Below are 20,175 nucleotides of genomic sequence, written 5' to 3' on the forward strand. Positions count from 1 at the left end.
CAAGACACAAGAGAGGGCCACCCACAGACTACTCTAAACAGCACATGCTATGGTGAGAAGCAGCACACTAGCACAGATCCATAAAGGCTATGGCAGCCAGAGAGCCAAGCAGCACCCCAAGAAACAAAGGGGAGGGCCCGAAAGCAGTGACTAGAGTGAGCACTCCCAGCAGTGGTGGTCAGAACAGTTCTCCTAGCCTTGTCAGAGTCAAGTCCCAATGGTTCCTCTCACCAGCCAAGAGCCTGCAGAAAATGCTGGCTTCTCTGGGACACTCTACCACAATACACACATGGACACACACCTCTCCTGCCTGTCTCCTTTGGGAACACCATTCTCAACTCCCTCCCGTGCTGGTCATTTCTGATATTTATCTGTACAAAAGCAAAGCACCGAAGTGTGTTTTGAAATTGAAACTTAATTCATGCTGGAAAATGACATTTGCTTGATGTTCACTGGAAAGGCCAGGCTGGCTGTGCAGGAGCATTTGGTCATGGGAATCAACAGAGAGAAGGAAAAAACACTGCTGGTCTTCCTTCCTTGCAATACTTGTGGAGGGAACTCTGGAACTCTTCAGAATGACTCCATCTACATTGCAGACAGGACAGCACCCAGAACATTCTCTCACAGATACATTCTATCTCGTCACCATGTCTCTGTGGTGTGCCCACATACTGCTTGTGGCAGGGCTCTCATTCATTTTGCTCCATTGTGAGCTGACAGTGACCCAACAAACACAACAAACACACAGCATTCAAGAGCCCAACTGGAAACAACACAGAACATGGTTCCATTCCTGATTGCCAGCCCTACCAGGGGAGTGGAAAGACAAAACCACCCAGAGCCATACCAAAACAACTTCCTACCCCTTGCAAAGGAGGTTCCTTTGAAAACTGAGGGCTCAGACACTTTTCAAAAATTCTGTTCCTGGAAAAATGTTTGGTAAGCAGCCTCTTTTGCAAGGCTGATGTGAAAAAAAAAATCGTTCCTTTATACCCAGACCCATGTAGAATTCAGGTAGGTCACAGGGAAACCAGTGAGGCAGCCACCCATTGACACTGCATTCAGTCGTGTCACGTTCACATTTAAATTAGAAGTCAAGGGTTAATTTAAGACCACAGGGGATGTCATACCTAACCCACGGCCTATATAGCACCTATTTTACACTCCCTTTGGAAGACACATGATTACAAAAGACTAGAAGATGACATCTGAATTCATACAGGGTTCAGCATGGAACTGCCCGTCTCCCTGATGGCTATCAGGGGACCGAGGTGGTGGACAGCCCTTTGTATCTGGGTCTCACTGTGCTTTGCTGCGATGCTCATTGGGGCTAGCAATGGACACGCTCAAAGCATCAAGTAAACAAGCAATATAGGAAAAATCGGCTTGTCTCCAGTCATCCTTGTCTCTATCCGCCTGTCCAACAGCCCCCACTACCCTTGACACACCATCAGGGCCTCTGCTCTGTGCATGAGCTTTATGGACATGCTATTGATGCGGTCACCCTGTTCAAGACATTGCCTTCATCCAGGGTGCAGAGGCAGCTCAGAAAGGCCAGATGGTTCTCATGGGGGTGCCAAGACAAGCTATGGCCACTCCTATGCCTGGTCTCCCTTTGTTCCCTCCAGCTGCTCTGTCACCTATAGCATGTCATCAATGAGTGGGGCCTGACCACACTGCTGTCATCAGTTAAAATTCTATTGGACATCAGCATCCTAGAAACACCTGAAATCAGGAGGTATAGACCGAGGTAAGGATGGGGCTCTCAGTTCTGTAGCAGCTGAAATCTGGTTGGGGCAGGATCTGCATTCCAGTTTCTGCAGAAGAATATCATGAGAGAACTGAAAATGGCCAATCCTTATTTTTTTTTTTTTAAAAAAAAAGCAGGCATAGCCAATCTCAGAGAACACCAGGATGCAGGGAAGCCACCTTGCAGAAAAAGAAAGCAGAATGAAAGAATAAAGGTGGATGGCTGACAGCTACACCTTCAAACACTTTAAAAGTTAAGGCAGATAATCTTTACATTGATGTGAAAGGGGGAGAAAATACATTTGACCCCTTGCTCCAAACAAAAATCTCCCCATCTGGTTTTTAATTAGAAAGCCATTGTTTTGCTTCTGCGACACTGTGTAACCTCTGCCACTGTCGTACAAGACTTGCAAACCATATTTTCATTGATTAAAAAAAATGAAAAATAAACATTGAAAGAAACAATATTTTTCTTTTTAGGGAAAAGAAGGCTAACAAGCAGCAAGGTTTCGAAGGGGTCATGTATTTAAAGGGATATGTGAGGACTCATCATGACTGTGGCTTACAGTTTATTTTGTCTTGAAAACGTCTGAGGTCATTCTAACTATGCTGACCTGTGAACTCGACATGATCACCCATCTGAGACTGCAAGCAAACACTGCCCTCTTGTGCACCAAACAGCTCCAACCAGCAGCACAGGGTGTATCTACCCACATCCAGTAGATGGCTTAGGGGTAGAGCTGGTTTTCTCCGCTGGGGACTTGTCAGGAAGAGGATGACACACATCTGTTACCAGAGTATTTGCTGCATGTCCCCAGATTGCCTTCTGAGGCAGATTTTGAGATAAGAAGAGGGAAGACTCAGTTGGAGAAATCAGACCGAATGCAATGGATTCTTATGGTTTCTAGGAAACACTCACCGCTCTAAAAGCTGTTGGTTGTCATGGGAACTTTTATTATGTACTTGAAAAACTTTTAGAAATGATTGATGAACTTAAAATAATGAGTAAGTAGTACTTTCATTTATCTAAGAAATCTTGCAGGGGAAAAAAAAAACCTCATTTGGTTCCAGAGCAGAAAAGGGAACAAGAGCCCCTCAGGTTACTTTTGCTCTGGTGACTCCCCCGAAGCACAGACACAAGCACTTCCTGGAGACAGAAGACCAAGCTGGCATCTCAAGAAAGCTCGAAGGATGTCTGTTACTGTTCCCTTGTTTTGAGAAAAGGGAACTAGAGGTGTAGCTCAGTGGCAGAGTGTATCCCACACCTAAGTTCCATAAGCCAGTACTGCAAAAAAACAACACGAAGAACTTAAGGAAAGGATAGAAGATACCCACACGAATCTGAGACCAGTACCATCTGCTCAGCAGCAAAGCTCGGAGGAAGGAGCTGGGCATCTCTGAAATCAGCTTCCAGTTCTGTTCTAAACAACGAATCATCAGAACGTCAGCACCCACTCTTCTACCTCATGGGTAAAGCTGGGAGAGCAAACCATAGCAATCTTGGTTCTCCTGAAAAGGTAAAATCTGTCCCATCCCAACCCTGTGTATTTATTACCTTCCACCCAGGACACCCCCCAGGAGGGGTAGGAGAGAAACATCAAGGACAGTATGCTCAAGAAGACAAGCCAAGAAAGGAAGGAGTGTGCCCAGGTTCCAGCCACATCTTATCTGCTCACCAGCTCTGTGACGAGATGCCTTTCTTGACATCCCTGCTGCCCACTCAGGAATGCTTCCTTCCCACTCTGGCTGGAACCAGAGATGCCAGTGTGCCAGTGTCTACTGGTCAATCACAACTACAGAACAGTGAAACTGACTAACTCCTGCCATGGCAGGATTGTCTGCAACCCTGTTTCCAGCTCAGCCCATTGCTCTACTAAAGGAAAGAGTAGCATAGAGTGTTCATCTAGTAGATATAAGGTCCTAGATTCTATTCTCCAATACTGCAACAAAAACAACATAAAGAATTTAAGGGAAGGGTAAGAAACACCCACATGGACACGAGGCCTGGTAACAGAAACAGGCAAGACTAAGGACAGACAAAAACCAGTAGAAAAAGCCTGGTGTGGCCACACACCTCCAAAGAGCTGAGGTGTGTGTCTCTCTGTGTCCCTGGATCACAGCATACCATTGCTTATCCTCCAGCAAAATCAAGACTAAGAGAGTCCAGGTGTGCACATCTACCCAAAGACAGCCACAAGTGCCTGCCACCCACTCTCCCTCTTACAAACCAGCCCAAGCTGCCCCTCCTCAGAGCCCTTGTAGATACTGCTCCTCTGGCATGCAGTACCTATCCCCAACTCACCAGTGGCTGGCCCCAATCTTCTCCAGAATTTACTTTCAACTCCACCACCTTGGGAAGGCCTCAAGTAGATACTCCAAAGCCAACAGCCCTGTACCGTCCTTAGTACTGCCCACAACTCACAAGTCTTCATGGTTTTGCTTACTTCCTGATACTTGACTCCCACCTGTCTGGAAAGCTTGGGCAACTTCTGCCTCGCTAGCATACAAGTCTCTCAGAGACTGCTGAATGGACTTGATTAATATGATGATCCACTTCTCCTTCCGTGCCATCAAGCTTGCAGAAAAGGTCACCTAGCCCTACTTTTAGGATATTAAGAAGCCCAAGGAAAGAAAGAAAGCCAAGAAGCCAGGCCAGGGGTTCGAGCAGCCCCAAATCCTGCATTAAAGTGTACGACACTCAACAAGCAAGACCAGTCTCAATCACCATACCTTCATGAAATCAGCACCAGAGCCCACAAGGACCTGTGCTGGTACCATCGCTGTCACACTGCAAGAAAACAAACAAGGAGTGAAGGATGAACAGGCTAGCTGGTGGAGGAAAGAGAAGGCAGGATGGAACAAGCATCAGGAAGTCTTGAACAATGACAAGACAGAGCTCTCCCCGAGACTTGAGGAGCCTTCTTGCTGACTCCAGGAAGTTCATTAGTATAGGGTCCTTTATAGTGGTCAGTGGGACCCTATATTCACCACCAACTTCCTAGGTTCCTAAGAACTTAGCACTCCAGAATTTTACACTCAGCAGGCTTGCCTATCAGAGCCAATCACCTCTTTGGCCATGATGTCAGACAGGACATAGCAGAGCTGAAGTTATCCACTGGATAGCTGGAGGCCTCCCTCTCCTTCACCAGCATCAGCCACGGGCTTGCATTATGCTCATTTCCCCATCCCTGAGCTCTGGGGCAAGTTTAAAAGTTCCCCTCCTGCCTCAGAATCAGGTCTGAATTAATACCCTTCCTCAAAAGAACGCCAGTAGCAAAGTGAAAACAGACGCACTAGACAATGCCCTCTGAAAGCCTCAGCAGGGACAGCGGGTGACAATGCAGCCAATGGCTCCGAAAGAAACCCTAAGGTTAAAGGTTCACGAAGGCAGAAGAATTACCAAAGTACAAGTTTGTTCAAATTTCCTCCTGCAGATTTAAACAACCAGGGTCAAGCTGAAGATTGCCTGCAAAACCCTGTCAGATGACGCAGCCCTTTTGAACTGCATGGAAAAAGGAAAATACACGGCCTGGGAGGGATCTACGCTATAGCTTTTAAAAATGTTCTTGAAAGGGTCACCCCTGTTAACTCAAAATTGGCCTGCTGAAGGATGTTTGAATACTGCTACTCTAAAAAAACAGGGCTGCTGGGCCCTCACCGTGTGCGGCAAGCCACACCGAGGTCGCCGTGTTCTCGGCATTAGTGTGCTGACCCTCTGTGGGCCGTGAAATTAACCATCAGCATGGCAGAAATCTGCTATGAGTTAAACTACTTTGCTACGCAAAGTGGCCTGAAAATGAAAAGTGAGGATTGAATTTCCATTGAAAGATTAACTTGTCTAACCTCAAGGCAAGCTTTCTCCACTGTTGAACTCTGGTCAGTCCCTTAAAGCACTACAGGAGTAGGGCTGCTTGGTGCAGGCAGTAGGAAATGACCTCCTCTCCATCCATCCACCCATCCATCCACCCACCATTCACTCAGTAACTCCCGAGCATCTACATATATGTGTCAGTTATTCAGACTGGGCCAGGTCCCATCCTATCCCCTTAGAGACCAAATGAAAGAACAAGCCCCAGCCCTCAAAGAGTTCACCCAGTAAATACAAAATGAGTAAGATGGAAGAAATAAGCTTCTAAGAGTATGCATGGGGTGCTACAAGTCATCAGTGAAGCTACCTAGTTCAGCCTGGGAGGGAGATGCAGCTCCCCAGAAAAGCGCTTGTCATTAGAAGGCACAGCCTGGGGGCTGGAGAGATGGCTCAGAGGTTAAGAGCACTGGCTGTTCTTCCAGAGGTCCTGAGTTCAATTCCCAGCAACCATGGTGGCTCACAACCATCTATAATGAGATCTGGTGCTCTCTTCCGGCATACAAGTATACATGCAGGCAGAACACTGCATACATAATAAATAAATAAAATTATTAAAAAAAAAAACAAAAAACAAAAACAGAAGGCACAGCCTGAGAGAGCATGTTCTGGCTGTGGAGAAGTATCCAAGCAGTGTCACGCAGTCAGTCCCAGAGGGAGAAAACAAAATCTATCAGGATGGACTGCATCAGTCATGATGAGGAGCTTGGGCTTCTGCCAACAGAGAGCAACTGAAGACTTAAGCAGGGAGGTATAGAAGGTACCTAAGAAGAGTTTCTGGTTGCAGACTGAAGACTGAGTCATCCAGTCAGGAGCTAGGTGAAGCCTGTCCCAAAGCAGCAGCTGCACCAATGGAACTGCCGGAGATACAAGTGATTCCTGTGAGGATAAGGAGGAGGAAAGACTGAGGGTCATTTCACAGGCCATGCTCTAAAGGGGCACTAGGAAGGCAAGCAGGGTGAGGGGGGCTTGGCAGGTGTGCAGAACAAGTAGAGAGCAAGTATGGAATCCAAGGGAAGGCAGGAAGCCCCAAGATCCTTCCCAGAAAGATGACAGCCCCTAGCAGCAAACCACACACAGAGACAGCACCAACCCTGATCTACAGTAGGGATGCAGAACTAGCCATGTCTCAGTCCATCCAGTGCTGCACGGAGGTAAAACTTGTATTTCCATGCTTGGGCAGCACTAGCCTTGATGCAAACGCACAAACAGCTACTCAGTGCCCACAGCCACACTACTGGGCTACACAATCAGAACATTACTATCTGAGCCTGTCTCTGGCTTCCTCTTTCGTGAACTCCATGCTCTGGTCCTGCCTTGTCTGTCTATGCACGCTGGGTCCTCTAGCTAAAATGTCCCCCATCATCTTCAGTGGGAAGCTCTCAACAATATCCAACAGGACGTTCTGTTGGAAATGTGGCTGTTAGGCTCTGCAGCAAAGGGCATTGGCCATAGGGAGTGTCTACTGGATGCCAATCCCTGCCAGTTCGTGGTTTTCTGGTCTCTAGGTGTCCGGCAGAAGTGTTAAAGAAACAGTGCCTTCTTTCTTAGGTCTGTCTTCCTCCTCTAGAGCTAAGCTCTGCAGACCATCCCTGAGCTAGCCCTAAGCCATCGTTTCTAGAATAGAAACTACCTAAGTACACACATACTGGGTCTCTGGTGCCTGTGTCAAAAGGGCTGAGAAAGAGGACTCACCTGGAAATGACCACAGTGGAGTAACTGTCTTCAAGTGTCACAACACATGCAGATGGGCAGTCTGAACTCTAATGTCAAGGTCAGATCGCCAAGGGCAGCAGCCATTGACTTCCCCTGGGCTTTAAACCTACAGCAAAGGGCCAGGCCGGGCAGGTCCTTCGACCAAGCAGAGCAACATTAGTGCATTTCCGGCACTGATTTTAAAAGAAAAAAGTCAAGTTTATCTTTGGGTAGCACCTGTGTGTGCCACCAAATAAATATCCTCAGGAAGTAGGTTAGAGACAAAGGAAATCATTTTAGTCTTCCTGAAGGCTCCAAGACAAGAGAGGCATCATCACAACACAGTGACAGGAAAGAGGGAAAGTCAACGTCTCTCAACAGCAAAGTTGTTTTTTCTCCTGCCAAGAGGAGCATCCACATTAGCTAAGTCCTCCCTCCTATCCAGTGAGGCCACTTCAAAGCAGCAGGGGCCTAACTGCACAGCACAAGAAAATGAAAGACCCAATTAACAAGAAGCAAAACTCAAATAGTTGAGAGAAGAATGGTGAGCAATGCAGGGGATGAGGGTAAGCGGTGCAGGGGAGGATGGTGAGCGGTGCAGGGAAGGAGGGTAAGCAGTACAGAGGAGGATGGTGAGTGGTGCAGGGGAGGAGGGTGAGCAGTGCAGGGGAGGATGGTGAGTGGTGCAGGGGAGGAGGGTGAGCAGTGCAGGGGAGGATGGTGAGTGGTGCAGGGGAGGAGGGTGAGCAGTACAGAGGAGGATGGTGAGTGGTGCAGGGGAGGAGGGTGAGCAGTGCAGGGGAGGAGGGTGAGCAGTGCAAGGGAAGAGGGTGAGTAATGCAGGGGAAGAGAGTGAGCAGTGCAGGGGAAGAGGGTGAGCAGTGCAGGGGAAGAGGGTGAGCAGTGCAGGGGAGGAGGGTGAGCAGTGCAGGGGAAGAGGGTGAGCAGTGCAGGGGAGGAGGGTGAGCAGTGCAGGGGAGGAGGGTGAGTGGTGCAGGGGAGGAGGGTGAGCGGTGCAGGGGAGAAGGGTGAGCAGTGCAGGGGAGGAGGGTGAGCAGTGCAGGGGAAGAGGGTGAGCAGTGCAGGGGAGGAGGGTGAGCAGTGCAGGGGAAGAGGGTGAGCAGTGCAGGGGAAGAGGGTGAGCAGTGCAGGGGAGGAGGGTGAGCAGTGCAGGGGAAGAGGGTGAGCAGTGCAGGGGAAGAGGGTGAGCAGTGCAGGGGAAGAGGGTGAGTAATGCAGGGGAAGAGAGTGAGCAGTGCAGGAGAAGAGGGTGAGCAGTACAGAGGAGGAGGGTGAGCAGTGCAGGGGAGAATGGCAAACAGTTTAGGGGAGAATGGTGAGCGGTGCAGGGGAGGAGGGTGAGTGGTGCAGGGGAGGATGGTGAGCGGTGCAGGGGAGGAGGGTGAGTGGTGCAGGAGAGGAGGGGGAGCAGTGCAGGGGAGGATGATGACAGAACCTGTGCCTATATAAACTGCTCTTCAGGAGCCATTGCAGGCATGACTGCAATCCTGGGCAAAGCCATGGCAAGGAACCACGCTAGGGAAAGCTTGGGGCAGCACTCTCCAGCAGAGACGGGCAGCAAGCTACTTCTTGCCAGAGCCTCCCTGAGACAGGCTTTGAGAATACAGTAGGTGTTGGGTCTCAAATAGTGTCTAAAAGGCAGTATGTGTCCTCCAAACCTATACTCACTCTCTCCTGAGAGGCAGAAGCTCCTCAGCCTTGGCACCCCAGAGCTCTATGTTCCTCCTGAGGCCACTTGTCTGTCTGCCTGTCTGCTTGCTTGCTGTTGGAGGGGCACATTCAGAACACCTAGCCCGGAGTTCACTTGTCCTGGACCCTTTTTCAGAATCCAACAGAACTTGTGGAAATCACTATAATAAGGCCCCCTGGTTAAAACACACTCCCTCCCACAAGGTGACCCAGTTCCTGAGTTCTATCCCAACCAGCCACTAGCCACTGAGCCTGTTACTTGCTTCCTCTTTCATGAGCTCCATGCCCTGGTCCTGCCTTGTCTGTCTGCATGCTGGGTTCTCTAGGTGAAATATCCTCCATCTTCCCACCAGTAAGCTCTCAACCATCCTACAAAGTTCCAACAGGATAGCCCTTCCTCCCTGGACTGGCTAAGTACCTCACCACTGCATACTTCCCCACCAGATCAGCCTGTTCTCACAGCCCTGGACTTTGCTGAGCTACTCCCTGTGGCCATTCTGCCCAGAAATCTCCAAGTCATCTGTTTAGGCCTGGCTGGCCCTGTGTCCCCATCAGGGGGGTGTCCTTCCTGATTGTGCTACAACACAGGCACATATCACATCACACAGGTTCTCCTGATCAAGACTCTTACAACCCTGAATTTTATCTGCCCACCCCAATCCCTCCTGCTTCCCTTGACTATAAGACCCTTGAAGACACACATGGCTTATATCTGGCTTCACATCCAAAACAGCAGTAGGTGCATGGAGAACCAAAGTGAGAGGATAAAAACACCGAGACAGCTGGGCACAGTGGCACACACCAACACTTGGGAGGCAAAGACAGGCAGATCTCTGTGAATTTGGGGCCAGCCTGGTCTTCATAGTGACATAGTGTCTTAAAAAAACAAAACAAAAACAAAACTCACCAAGACATCACCATCTGACCCTCTCTCACGAGAAGTCCCTAGGACAGGGGTCTCTACGGGCTAGGCATGCACGGAAAGAAGCAACCCAGATGGCTTAGTAAGATAGCAAGTATTATATCTATTTTATCACAGTTGGAAACAGAATTTATGTTTTAAGAGATGAAGCACAGTTAGTTACATGCTACAGTATGGATTATCTTTAAAAAGCATGTTCTAAATTGGGAATGCCATAATGCCAGCCCCCGGGAGCACTGCAAGTTCAAGACTACCCACTGAGCCTTTTTTTCAAAACAACAACTACAAAGCATATCCCAAGCACAAGCCAGGCACAAAATAATTCCACTTCTGTCAAAGTCTAGAAAAGGCAAATCTATAGAGCTGTGAAGAAGGAGGCGGCTGCCCAGGTCTGCAGAACTGATTGTGAGCAAACACAGCACTTCTTTGTGGAGGACAGACACCATAAGCACATGGGAAACCACTGAGCATGATAAACTGCACACTATCTGAACTAAACTGCCTTTAAAAATTATCATGGACTTTCTGTGAGGCAGGCCAGGTAGAGCTACAGAAAACACAGGCATCAACCCTACCCCATCATGGTGCTTCCAGCCATACAGGTCCTTCCAACAGCACAGGACTGCAGTTCAGACTGGCTCCCAGCCCCATCATAATGCTGCCTCAGAAATGCCACCCTCCTGGAACTAGGGCTGTAAGGCAGCTGAAGGCCAGAGCTACAGACAGCATCACCTTCTACATGCTACCAAATCCCTTATTGGGAAGGGAACAGATAATCATGAAAGGCTCAGTCCCAGCCTAGCTGATGCTCTCCTGAACAAAAGATGACCAAGAAGGGCCAGGTCCTAAGGCTTCATTTATAGGTTATATCTTCTGAGATGCCTGTCCAAATCTTACCCCAACCTGAATGAAATGGTTCTGAAGGAAAACCCAGAGACATGCGGATACAGACGGGAGACATTCAGCAAAAAAGCTTAAAAGCAATTAATTTTAAGTGATCACAGCTTTACCAAAGCTGTGGCTACAATTTCCTTCTGACTTTGATTATAACCTTCCAGAGAAATATTTGCCTCAAGAAGGCAAAGTCTTTGCATTATTTTCTATTCCTAGCATGACTACAAAAATATTCTTTGATTTAACATTTGATATGTTTTGTTCTCAAGGGCAAGCCCCATGAGAAGAAAAATGTACCCCAACGGAATGAAATATGACTACCTGCTTCCATTTTTCTTTCCTGTTGGTTCCTGCTCAAATATTCTGCATTAATTTAAACTCAAGACTCTGTCTGATGTTGTGCCGCTCCCACACTGTCACCCCAACCAAAGCAAAGTCACCCGCTGTCCAGCTCCAAGAGAAAGTGGTCCAGAGGAGCTCAACTTGAGTCTCCTGGAGACAGCTAAAGGCACTGCAGCTTGGAAGGAGATCAAGTGGGGTCAGGGAATGATTAGGCGCCAGGCACAGCAGAAGCACTTGTATTTCTATAGCAGCACACTGCGGTGGGGAGGACTTCCTCTGACTAGAGAGCCTTTGAAGCAAGGGAAAGCAAGCAACTTGTGTTGGCCGAGCATCACCTGAGAGTAAAGGACAGCAAAGAAGCTGTACCACACGGCAGACTCTTCCAGCTGTGTGTGCGTGTGCGTGTGCGTGTGCGTGTGCGTGTGTGTGTGTGTGTGTGTTAATGCTGAAAATAACGGATAGAGGTACAGAGAACAGGGAACCACAGCCCAGCGGATACTTGATGCCAAAGCCTCTGAGTTGAAGGAAGCACTTCTCTTTCTGCACCTAAATAAGCCTCATTGTTGTCGATCAGGCATGTTAACTGCCACACTTTAACAACACATGTTCCTACACGGATTCTTATAGAAAGACCAAAAGCAAAGAAAACAAAAAGGATTTTTCATCTTTTTTTTCCCCATTAGAGCAACACCCCTGTGTCCCCTGATTACCAAGGCCTGGGTCCAAAGCCCCCTCTGCCTACCAAGCAGCATTCTGGCCATGGGTATGCATGCCTAAAGGCCAGTGTGGACTACATAGGGTGACATAAGAAATTTAGTTGATGGCATACTTTCTTTTGCACACATGAACCCTGTTATATTCATGGGTCCAAAGGAAGGGTCTCAGAATACAGAGGGACTTAAAGGGACAGGCCTGAAAAAGAAGATCACAGAGCCAAAAGCTTTTACCCCTTGGGCACCAAGAGTACAGAAAGGCAGAAAAGCAAAGACGATGTATAGCTTAAGCTTTACAAAGGAAGTTGTGACATACAACCTCTGGTTCGTTCCTATCAGGGAGTGGCCCAGAGATGGCCCCAGCCAAGCAGGACTCGCCTCACACAGTGGGTATGGGATGGGAGGGCTTGGAGACAAGTCAGTGGTGGCAGAAGAGCAGTTCATTAACAACTAGAACAAAAGACTCAGAGACAATACACTGTTAATCCTCACAGCCACCAGGAGACTATAAATTGCCAAGCCAAGATACCAGCATTTTTCAGCCTTCCTCTTTCCTACTGGAGTTAGATTGAAGATGAGTCTTAAGTCCCTCACCCCAACCCAAGTCTTTAAAACATACATTGTTTAATCTTTTTGAAGTTCTAACCCAGAGAGATTTATACTTGAAAATGGATTTGAGAAAAATATCACCCTAAAGCACTCCCACAGGGCGGGGGTGGGGTGGGGGTGCAGTGGACAGCACACTTTTCATTTACACTGAGAAAGCCAGACAAGGCTGTGGAGGCACAGGGACTGGGTTCAAACCTGGCTAACAGTAACTGTGTCCCTGCTCTCTCTGAGGTAGTTTTTTTCAACTGTAAAACGTGAATTTCACCTTTACTCCCCAGGGCAGCTGTGAGGATTAAGAAAAGAATAACGAAACAGGCCATGCACCAACCCGAAGAACAGCACCAGATAACTGACACCTGCATTCATCACTTCCGACCCAGAGCACCACCAGGACTTCATCTGAGCCATAAGGAAGATGAAATCCAGTTTTCATACAGAAAGGAGTCTTGTTCTGGAGTTCATCTAGGAAACAACGGGATCAGAGGGCGGGCTCTAACGTGAGAGGCCATCATTTGACGCTATCACCATGGACTCAGTTGTTGTGATGGTCTCCTCCAGTGGACCAAGGGTCTGAACCACTCAGTAAACCCCTCATAGTCCAATGGTTCTCAACCTTCCTAATACTGCAACCCTTTAATACAGTTCCTCATGTTGTGGTGACCGCCATCCACAAAATTGCTACCTCCTAACTGTAATTTACTACTGTTATGAACCCTAATGTAAATATCTGCTTTTTCCAATGGTCTTAGGTGACCCCTGAGAAAGGGTGGTTCGATCTCCCCCTATGGGGTTGCCACCCACAGGTTGAGAACTGCTGGCACAGTCATCCAAGGATCCCAGGAAAGGAGTGGGAGACCACACCTCTGCCCATGAAGTCCCTGCCTGCAGCTTCTTACCCACAGCTTAGCCTTCACAGCCCACACAGCAGCAGCCTTCCAAAGCTCCAGGTCCTTAGGAGAAGTCATCCCAAGGGCTACTCTCTAGGATCTAACTCTGACCAGGCCTTCCACTGTAATGAACACACCCGTCACATCCAATAATGACATCCTGCTGCACCCCATGCTACCAGTTACCTCCGACCCTAAACTGACAGAGCAGCCTCACCACATTGCTCCTTGCTCTAGGAAAGCTCTTCTTTCTAATGTGTCCACACCCTGTTCCTCAACAAGAGGTAGGAAATGTCTTTTTTTTTTTCAAACAGAGACTCACTATGTTGCCCAGGCTGGACTCAAATTCCTGGGCCCAGATGATCCTTTTGCCTCAGCAGACTGAGTACCTAGACAGGTACACTCCATGCCCAGCTTAGTGAGCTACTCCAGCCTCTGCTCTCTGTACATGGAGCTCCAGAGACCCCTTGGAGCATGGCGGTATGCCTACTCTCTGTGCATTAAGCTCCAGAGATCCCTTGAGGTAAGGTGGTATGCCCACTCTCTGTGCATGGAGCTCCAGAGATCCCTTGAGGTAAGGTGGTATGCCCACTCTCTGTGCATGGAGCTCCAGAGATCCCTTGAGGTAAGGTGGTATGCCCACTCTCTGTGCATTAAGCTCCAGAGATCCCTTGAGGTAAGGTGGTATGCCTACTCTCTGTGCATTAAGCTCCAGAGATCCCTTGAGGTAAGGTGGTATGCCTACTCTCTGTGCATTAAGCTCCAGAGATCCCTTGAGGTAAGGTGGTATGCCCACTCTCTGTGCATGGAGCTCCAGAGATCCCTTGAGGTAAGGTGGTATGCCCACTCTCTGTGCATTAAGCTCCAGAGATCCCTTGAGGTAAGGTGGTATGCCCACTCTCTGTGCATGGAGCTCCAGAGATCCCTTGAGGTAAGGTGGTATGCCTACTCTCTGTGCATTAAGCTCCAGAGATCCCTTGAGGTAAGGTGGTATGCCCACTCTCTGTGCATGGAGCTCCAGAGATCCCTTGAGGTAAGGTGGTATGCCCACTCTCTGTGCATGGAGCTCCAGAGATCCCTTGGAGCATGGTGGTATGCCCACTCTCTGTGCATGGAGCTCCAGAGATCCCTTGAGGTAAGGTGGTATGCCTACTCTCTATGCATGGAGCTCCAGAGATCCCTTGGAGCATGGCGATAAAATGCCTCCACCAGTTCTCTCATCATCTCCTGGACAAGAGAAGAGCCAACCCCAGGATGCACTTCAACAGGTCAGCCCTGTCCTCACTCTGTCCATGAACTCACAACCAGCTAGGCCAGCAGGTGGAACACAGTTCTCCCTCCCTCAGAATTCACAAAGAACCTGCCAGATGCTAGTTACCAGCCCAGGTAGCACACAGCACTGGCAAGTCAGATCCCACTCTGCCCTCAGTGCCCCAGTTATAGTAAACACATGGACTATGTGTGGACACAACACACCAGGAGCATCAGCAAACAGGAAAGTGTGAGGGTGAGGGCTAGGGACACACCACAGAGAGGTGGGCTGGGGGCCTCACTAACGAAGTCACCTTCCAACTGGAACAAGCAACAAGGAGTCTGACATACCACAGAAGCAGCAGCAAGTGCAAAGACCTTGGGGGAAGCAACTGTTGACCCACTTAAGTAGTAGAAAGGTCACCAGCAGGACTAAAGGCCAGAAACATAGAAAAGCAGTCAGGGAGGAGGCTCAGGGGAAGGCTGAGCCTAGAAACTGAGCCTGGAACAAGGAGGCTGGATTAGTCCAAACACAATAATGTCCTGGGGAGTCAGGCATGGTGGTACACACCTTTAATCCCAGCACCTAGGAGGCAGCCAGGTGGATCTCTGTGAGTTCTAGGCCAACCTAGTCTACTAAGTGAGTTCCAGAACAGTCAGGACTAGAAAGACCCTATGTCAATAACCAAACCAAACAAAAAAGACTGAGAATCTAGAAGGAAGGACTGACATGACCGGATGAACCCCTGAAAAAAGGGACAGTGGATGACCCCACCCACTGTTTGGGTAGCAGTGTCCCAATGGCAGGATTCCAAAGGCACTGCCAGGATTTGGCCTGTAGCTGGTTCAGGAAGGCAAGGCATGGTGATAAATGAGGACAGCCGAGGCTATACAAAGAAACCTTGTCTCAAAAAACAAAAACAAACAAACAAACAAACAAGAACAGCAGCCAAGAGAGCAAATCCCCTTGGATGATCTCGATCAGAACACCAAGCACTCGGGCCGTGGCCATTCAATCATATACTGGATTAATGCTGAAACATTTTTGTCACACAAAGAGGTTCTACATGAATGTGCATATTGGAAGGGGTGGGCAGGAATTCAGAAACTGGGGTGGCATGGAAAGTTCCCAGCTGGGAGACAGGCAGGCCTTGACAATCCAGCTTACGAGCTGCCTTCCTAAGTCCCCACTTCATTAGTAGCTACATGACAAACAGGTTTCCTGCAAAGTTTGTTTGCAAACTTGGAAAAAAATATTTGAAAAGGGCCATGTCAGAAAATAACTGCATAGTTAGCATTATGCACTGGTGATGGAAGATCCAGAGCTAGGTTCAAAGGCCACACAGCTAGTAAGGAAAAAAGCTGCACACCAGTCCTGCACAGCTCCAAAAGAGTATCTGTCCTTCTGCCTTGCCCATATTTCAGATGTTTCTCCCCTTACAACCGGGCTACATCCAATATAGTTATCATATGTTCAGAATATAGTAAGTCAAAAAATGCACTGAATACACGGAAACTCTGGGCCTGCCCGCTTAGCAGCCGGTCTCTGGAAAACAGTAGTTTGCCCTCTGGACCTCAAGGCTGATTAGGAGCTAGAGCTTGCTGCTTGCTCAGTGTCCTGACAATCAACCATGTCACAAACCAGGAAAGGTCAAAATTCTACTGAACTTGGACCATTTGCACACCATGATAAAGATGAAAAAGCATTAAGTTATTACAAGTCAGATTCTGTATTTACCAGAAAAGACTTAATTTTTCTTTTCTTTTTTGTTTTCAATACTGAGGATAGATCCTAGAGCCTCCTGCACACTAGGCAGGTACTCTACCACTGAGACACATGCCAACCCACTTTCTAGTTTTTACCCTGTATGTTCCACTTCCAATTTACACTAGCTTAGAGTACATTTTCTAAAATGTATTTGAATATGGCCAGTCAGAATTTAGCTGGAGGTTTTAGTTTTGTTTGTTTTTTACTATGTGGTCCTTGATAGTCTTTAATGAGTAAATCGTGGATTGAATAGAGACTGTGCAAGAGGGTGACTCTGGGCAGGTAAGTCTCCATTTCCACTTCAGTGAAACAGGGAAATAGTCTCAGACTGCCTGCAGCATGGAGAAAAGGAGGCCACCAAGATCAAAGCACTTACTAATCACCGCATCTGGAACCTGGAATGCCCAGGGACTAATGAACCATCTGCCCCATTATACATTCGGGCATATGCTTACAGAATACTGCTGGAAAGAAACCCAAGGGCAAGGGGGCAGGCAGGAAGTGGGTCACTGGGGCTACAGAAGGTAGACTCAGCCATACATATTTTTGTGTTGGGTACTTATAAAAGAGGTTATGGGGTCCTGTCTCTAGACCTAAGTGTAGTTAAATGGGTCTGCAAAAGGAATTTTAAAAAGCATAAGAACAGTTTCATGTGGACAAATGGGAGGGGTCCACAGTTGAGCACAGAGGGGTAGCTAGGAGATGTTTTATTTATAATGTCCTGTTCCTAAGTGGCCTGTACTTAAAGACCAATTAAGTAGTACAAATTCTAAGGGGAGATTTTAGCAGTACTCTTCATGACTGAAAACACATATGCTTTTTGCCTTAGACAATTCAGACCTAACTCACTCTGTTACACTAATGCATAACCCAAAGACTTCTGGGCTTAGTCACTGCAGCATGGGTAGCCAGCCCTAGAAAAGCCACAAAAGTCCATCAAGAAAGTGTTGGTGTAAGTGTACAAAGGAACTTTGTGTGGGCTTAAAAAATAAGTGGTGGAACTTTATGTACGGATGTAGATCAGTCTCCATACAGTGCTGATTTGTGTATAAAAAGGGAGAGATCAGGTCATGAGAAAGAGCCAGGGACAGGGCACTTGCCTCTTAATATCAGGGCACTGGATTTGAGTCCCACCCCCCTTCCCCCAATTACTACAAGGGGAGGAGAAAAACCGGGATCTTCTCATCTCCGGAGAGTACATGCGTTTCTGTGTACTTTTCCTGAAACCACCCATACACAGGAAGCTGGGAACAGTGTTTGGGACAGAGAATGGGGACACCAAACGTCAGGTGAATGATGACTTTTTGAAACTTTTGCGCATACCCTTTTTGCGGGGTTTGTTTCCTTAGATTGTATTCCTAGAAAAATATCTCGCTGCACGGCAGTGAAGGCGGGAACGGCGTCCACGTCTATGGGCTGTGAGTTCGAGCCCCCAAGCTTCCCGGGCGGGCGGCCAGGCCTAGGCTGTCAGGCCCGCCACCATCCCGCGAGCTCGGACCCCGAGCCCGGCTCCCGCCCCGGCCCGCGCTCACCGCCAATGATGGTCCGGATGAGGGAGGCGTGCCCGGGGCAGTCGACCAGCGTGACCTGAAGCTGCGTGTCGCCGGTCCCGGGTTCAGCCCCCGGCAACGGCACGACGAAACAGGAGAAGCCCAGGTCAAGCGTTATGCCGCGCTCGCGGCTCTGCGGCTGCTTGTCGAAGGCGGCGGTGGAGGCCGTAGTGCTCAGCGCGCGCGCCAGGGCTGTCTTGCCGCTGTCGATGTGACCCAGCACGCCCACATTCACATTCACCCGCCGGCCCGCCATGCCGCCGCCGCCTCGCACGCCGCCGCTTGAGCGCCGGCTAAGGCGGTCCGCCCGCTAAGCCGCACCCCCCGCAACCCGCGCCCAGCGCGCCGGTTCCGGCACGGAAGCTTCCGCCCTCGGGCGCCCACAGCGCTACCGCAGGGCGGAGAGGAGGTCGGGTGCACGCAGGGAGGGACCGGAGCCAAACTCTACCTGGGGTTGCTGTCACCTGGCTCCCCCCACCAAGACTCTCCAGACTGAGATTGGAGATTCCTCCTTCCATGTATTCATCCTTCCATTCACCCACTCACTCGTCTCTCCGTCCGTCTGTCCGTCCGTCCGTCCATCCGTCCATCCATCCATCCATCCGTCCTTCCCTCTCTTCCTTCCATCCATCCTGCTACCTATCCATCCTTTCTTCCTTCCATCATTACACCCACCCATCCATTCACACACCCTTTCATCCCTCCATACACACTCCTTGGTCCATCATTCATTTCTGTCAGCCTTTATTAAGTGCAGACTGTATACACAGCACTGGGATGTGGTGACTGACATATTCGCTGTGAAAATGGGAGGAGTGAGGCAAAACCAGACCAGTGGCCAAGCCAGACTATCTGGAAAGAATAGAGATGGGAAGGCAGGCAGCCTGGTAAGGCTCAGGTAAGACCCCCTCAAACACTGTCACTAGAATTCCAGTGCAGCCTGAGAACTGCCCATTGGAAACCTGGAAGCACTGTGAAAAGAGGCGAGAGGACCTCATTCACTCAGGGGGAAAAAAAAAAAAAAAAAAAAAAAAACCACTCTGGAGTCTAGGCTACCATGACAGGCTACAACTTAGCTGTGTGTGAAATGTGTGGTGAATGTTCTGTCAGCCTCTGCAATTCCTTTCAGGTTTTGAAGGGCATCTAGAACCACAAAAGAGGCCACAAACCTAGGTGTTGTCTGGCAAAGAGTAAAAGCCAAAGAAAAGAAGGCACCTGGGGCTTCATTGGGGAGAGCTGAGGACTGGAGGGCTGAACATGCTGGCCTTGCATTCCCAGCCTTCCATTTTTCTAGGGCAGGAGGGGTTGAGATTTGAAAGTGAATTGTCCTCTGTCTTAGTTAGGGTTTCTATTGCAGTGAAGAGACACCATTGACCACAGCAACTCTTATAAAGGAAAAATATTTCATTGTGGGTAGCTTAAGACAGGGTGGCAGCCGGGCGGTGGTGGCGCACGCCTTTAATCCCAGCACTCGGGAGGCAGAGGCAGGCGGATCTCTGTGAGTTCAAGCCAGCCTGGTCTACAGAGCGAGATCCAGGAAAGGCGCAAAGCTACACAGAGAAACCCTGTCTCGAAAAAACCAAAAAAAAAAAAAAAAAAAAAAAAAGACAGGGTGGCGTTCAGGCAGACAGGGTGCTGGAACTGAGAGCCCTACATCTTGATAGGCAGGCAACAGAAAGTGGTCTGAACCCCTGGGCATGGCTTGAGCATGTATGAGATCTCAAGCCTGACTCCACAGTGTCACACTTCTTCCAATAAGGCCACGCCTACTCCAACAAAGCCAGACCTCTTAATAGCACCACTCCCTTTGGGGGCCATTTTCTTTCAAACCACCACAGTCTCATAGGCTTGTGTGTTCAATGTTTGGGCCCCAGTTGGTGGGCTATTTTGTGAGATGAGGCTTAGCTGAAGGAAGTAGGTTGCTAGGAGAGTGCCTTTGAAGGTTGTATCTTTGAAGGCTGTATCTAGTAGTCCCTGGTCCCTTCCCCATTCTCTCCTTCTTGTCCATCATGAAGTGAATAGTTCAGTCAGAACACCACTTGCTCCTGTCACAAGATAATGGGCTACTGTGCCACCACAGGCTCTGAGTATTAAGCCCAAGAGACTGTGTACTGAAATCTCTGAAACCATGAACTAAAACTAAAACCTCTTTCTTTAAGTTGCTTGTATAGGCATTTCATCACAATGATGAATGTTGTCTAACGCAAAGCCTGACTTGGG

The 20,175-nt window shown here is 48.8% G+C and overlaps 1 protein-coding gene and 1 long non-coding RNA gene across 2 annotated transcripts in view; one reads left to right on the forward strand and one right to left on the reverse strand.

The window, feature by feature from the left end:
* Positions 1-18,267, reverse strand: part of Eefsec (eukaryotic elongation factor, selenocysteine-tRNA specific) — a 208,646-nt gene extending 190,379 nt beyond the window's left edge. The window contains exon 1 of the mRNA XM_059258164.1: positions 17,938-18,267. Within this exon, the coding sequence (XP_059114147.1) occupies positions 17,938-18,211 (274 nt within the window). The 5' untranslated portion in view covers positions 18,212-18,267. The remainder of the gene's footprint in view (positions 1-17,937) is intronic.
* Positions 1,563-13,093, forward strand: LOC131907172 (uncharacterized). Its single transcript, XR_009378315.1, has 3 exons — positions 1,563-1,750; positions 2,230-3,266; positions 12,778-13,093. It is a non-coding gene; the product is annotated as an uncharacterized LOC131907172 (long non-coding RNA).
* Positions 18,268-20,175: the final 1,908 nt, after the last annotated feature.

Source organism: Peromyscus eremicus, chromosome 3 (assembly GCF_949786415.1).
Source record: "Peromyscus eremicus chromosome 3, PerEre_H2_v1, whole genome shotgun sequence".
NCBI classification, from domain to species: Eukaryota; Metazoa; Chordata; class Mammalia; order Rodentia; family Cricetidae; genus Peromyscus; species Peromyscus eremicus.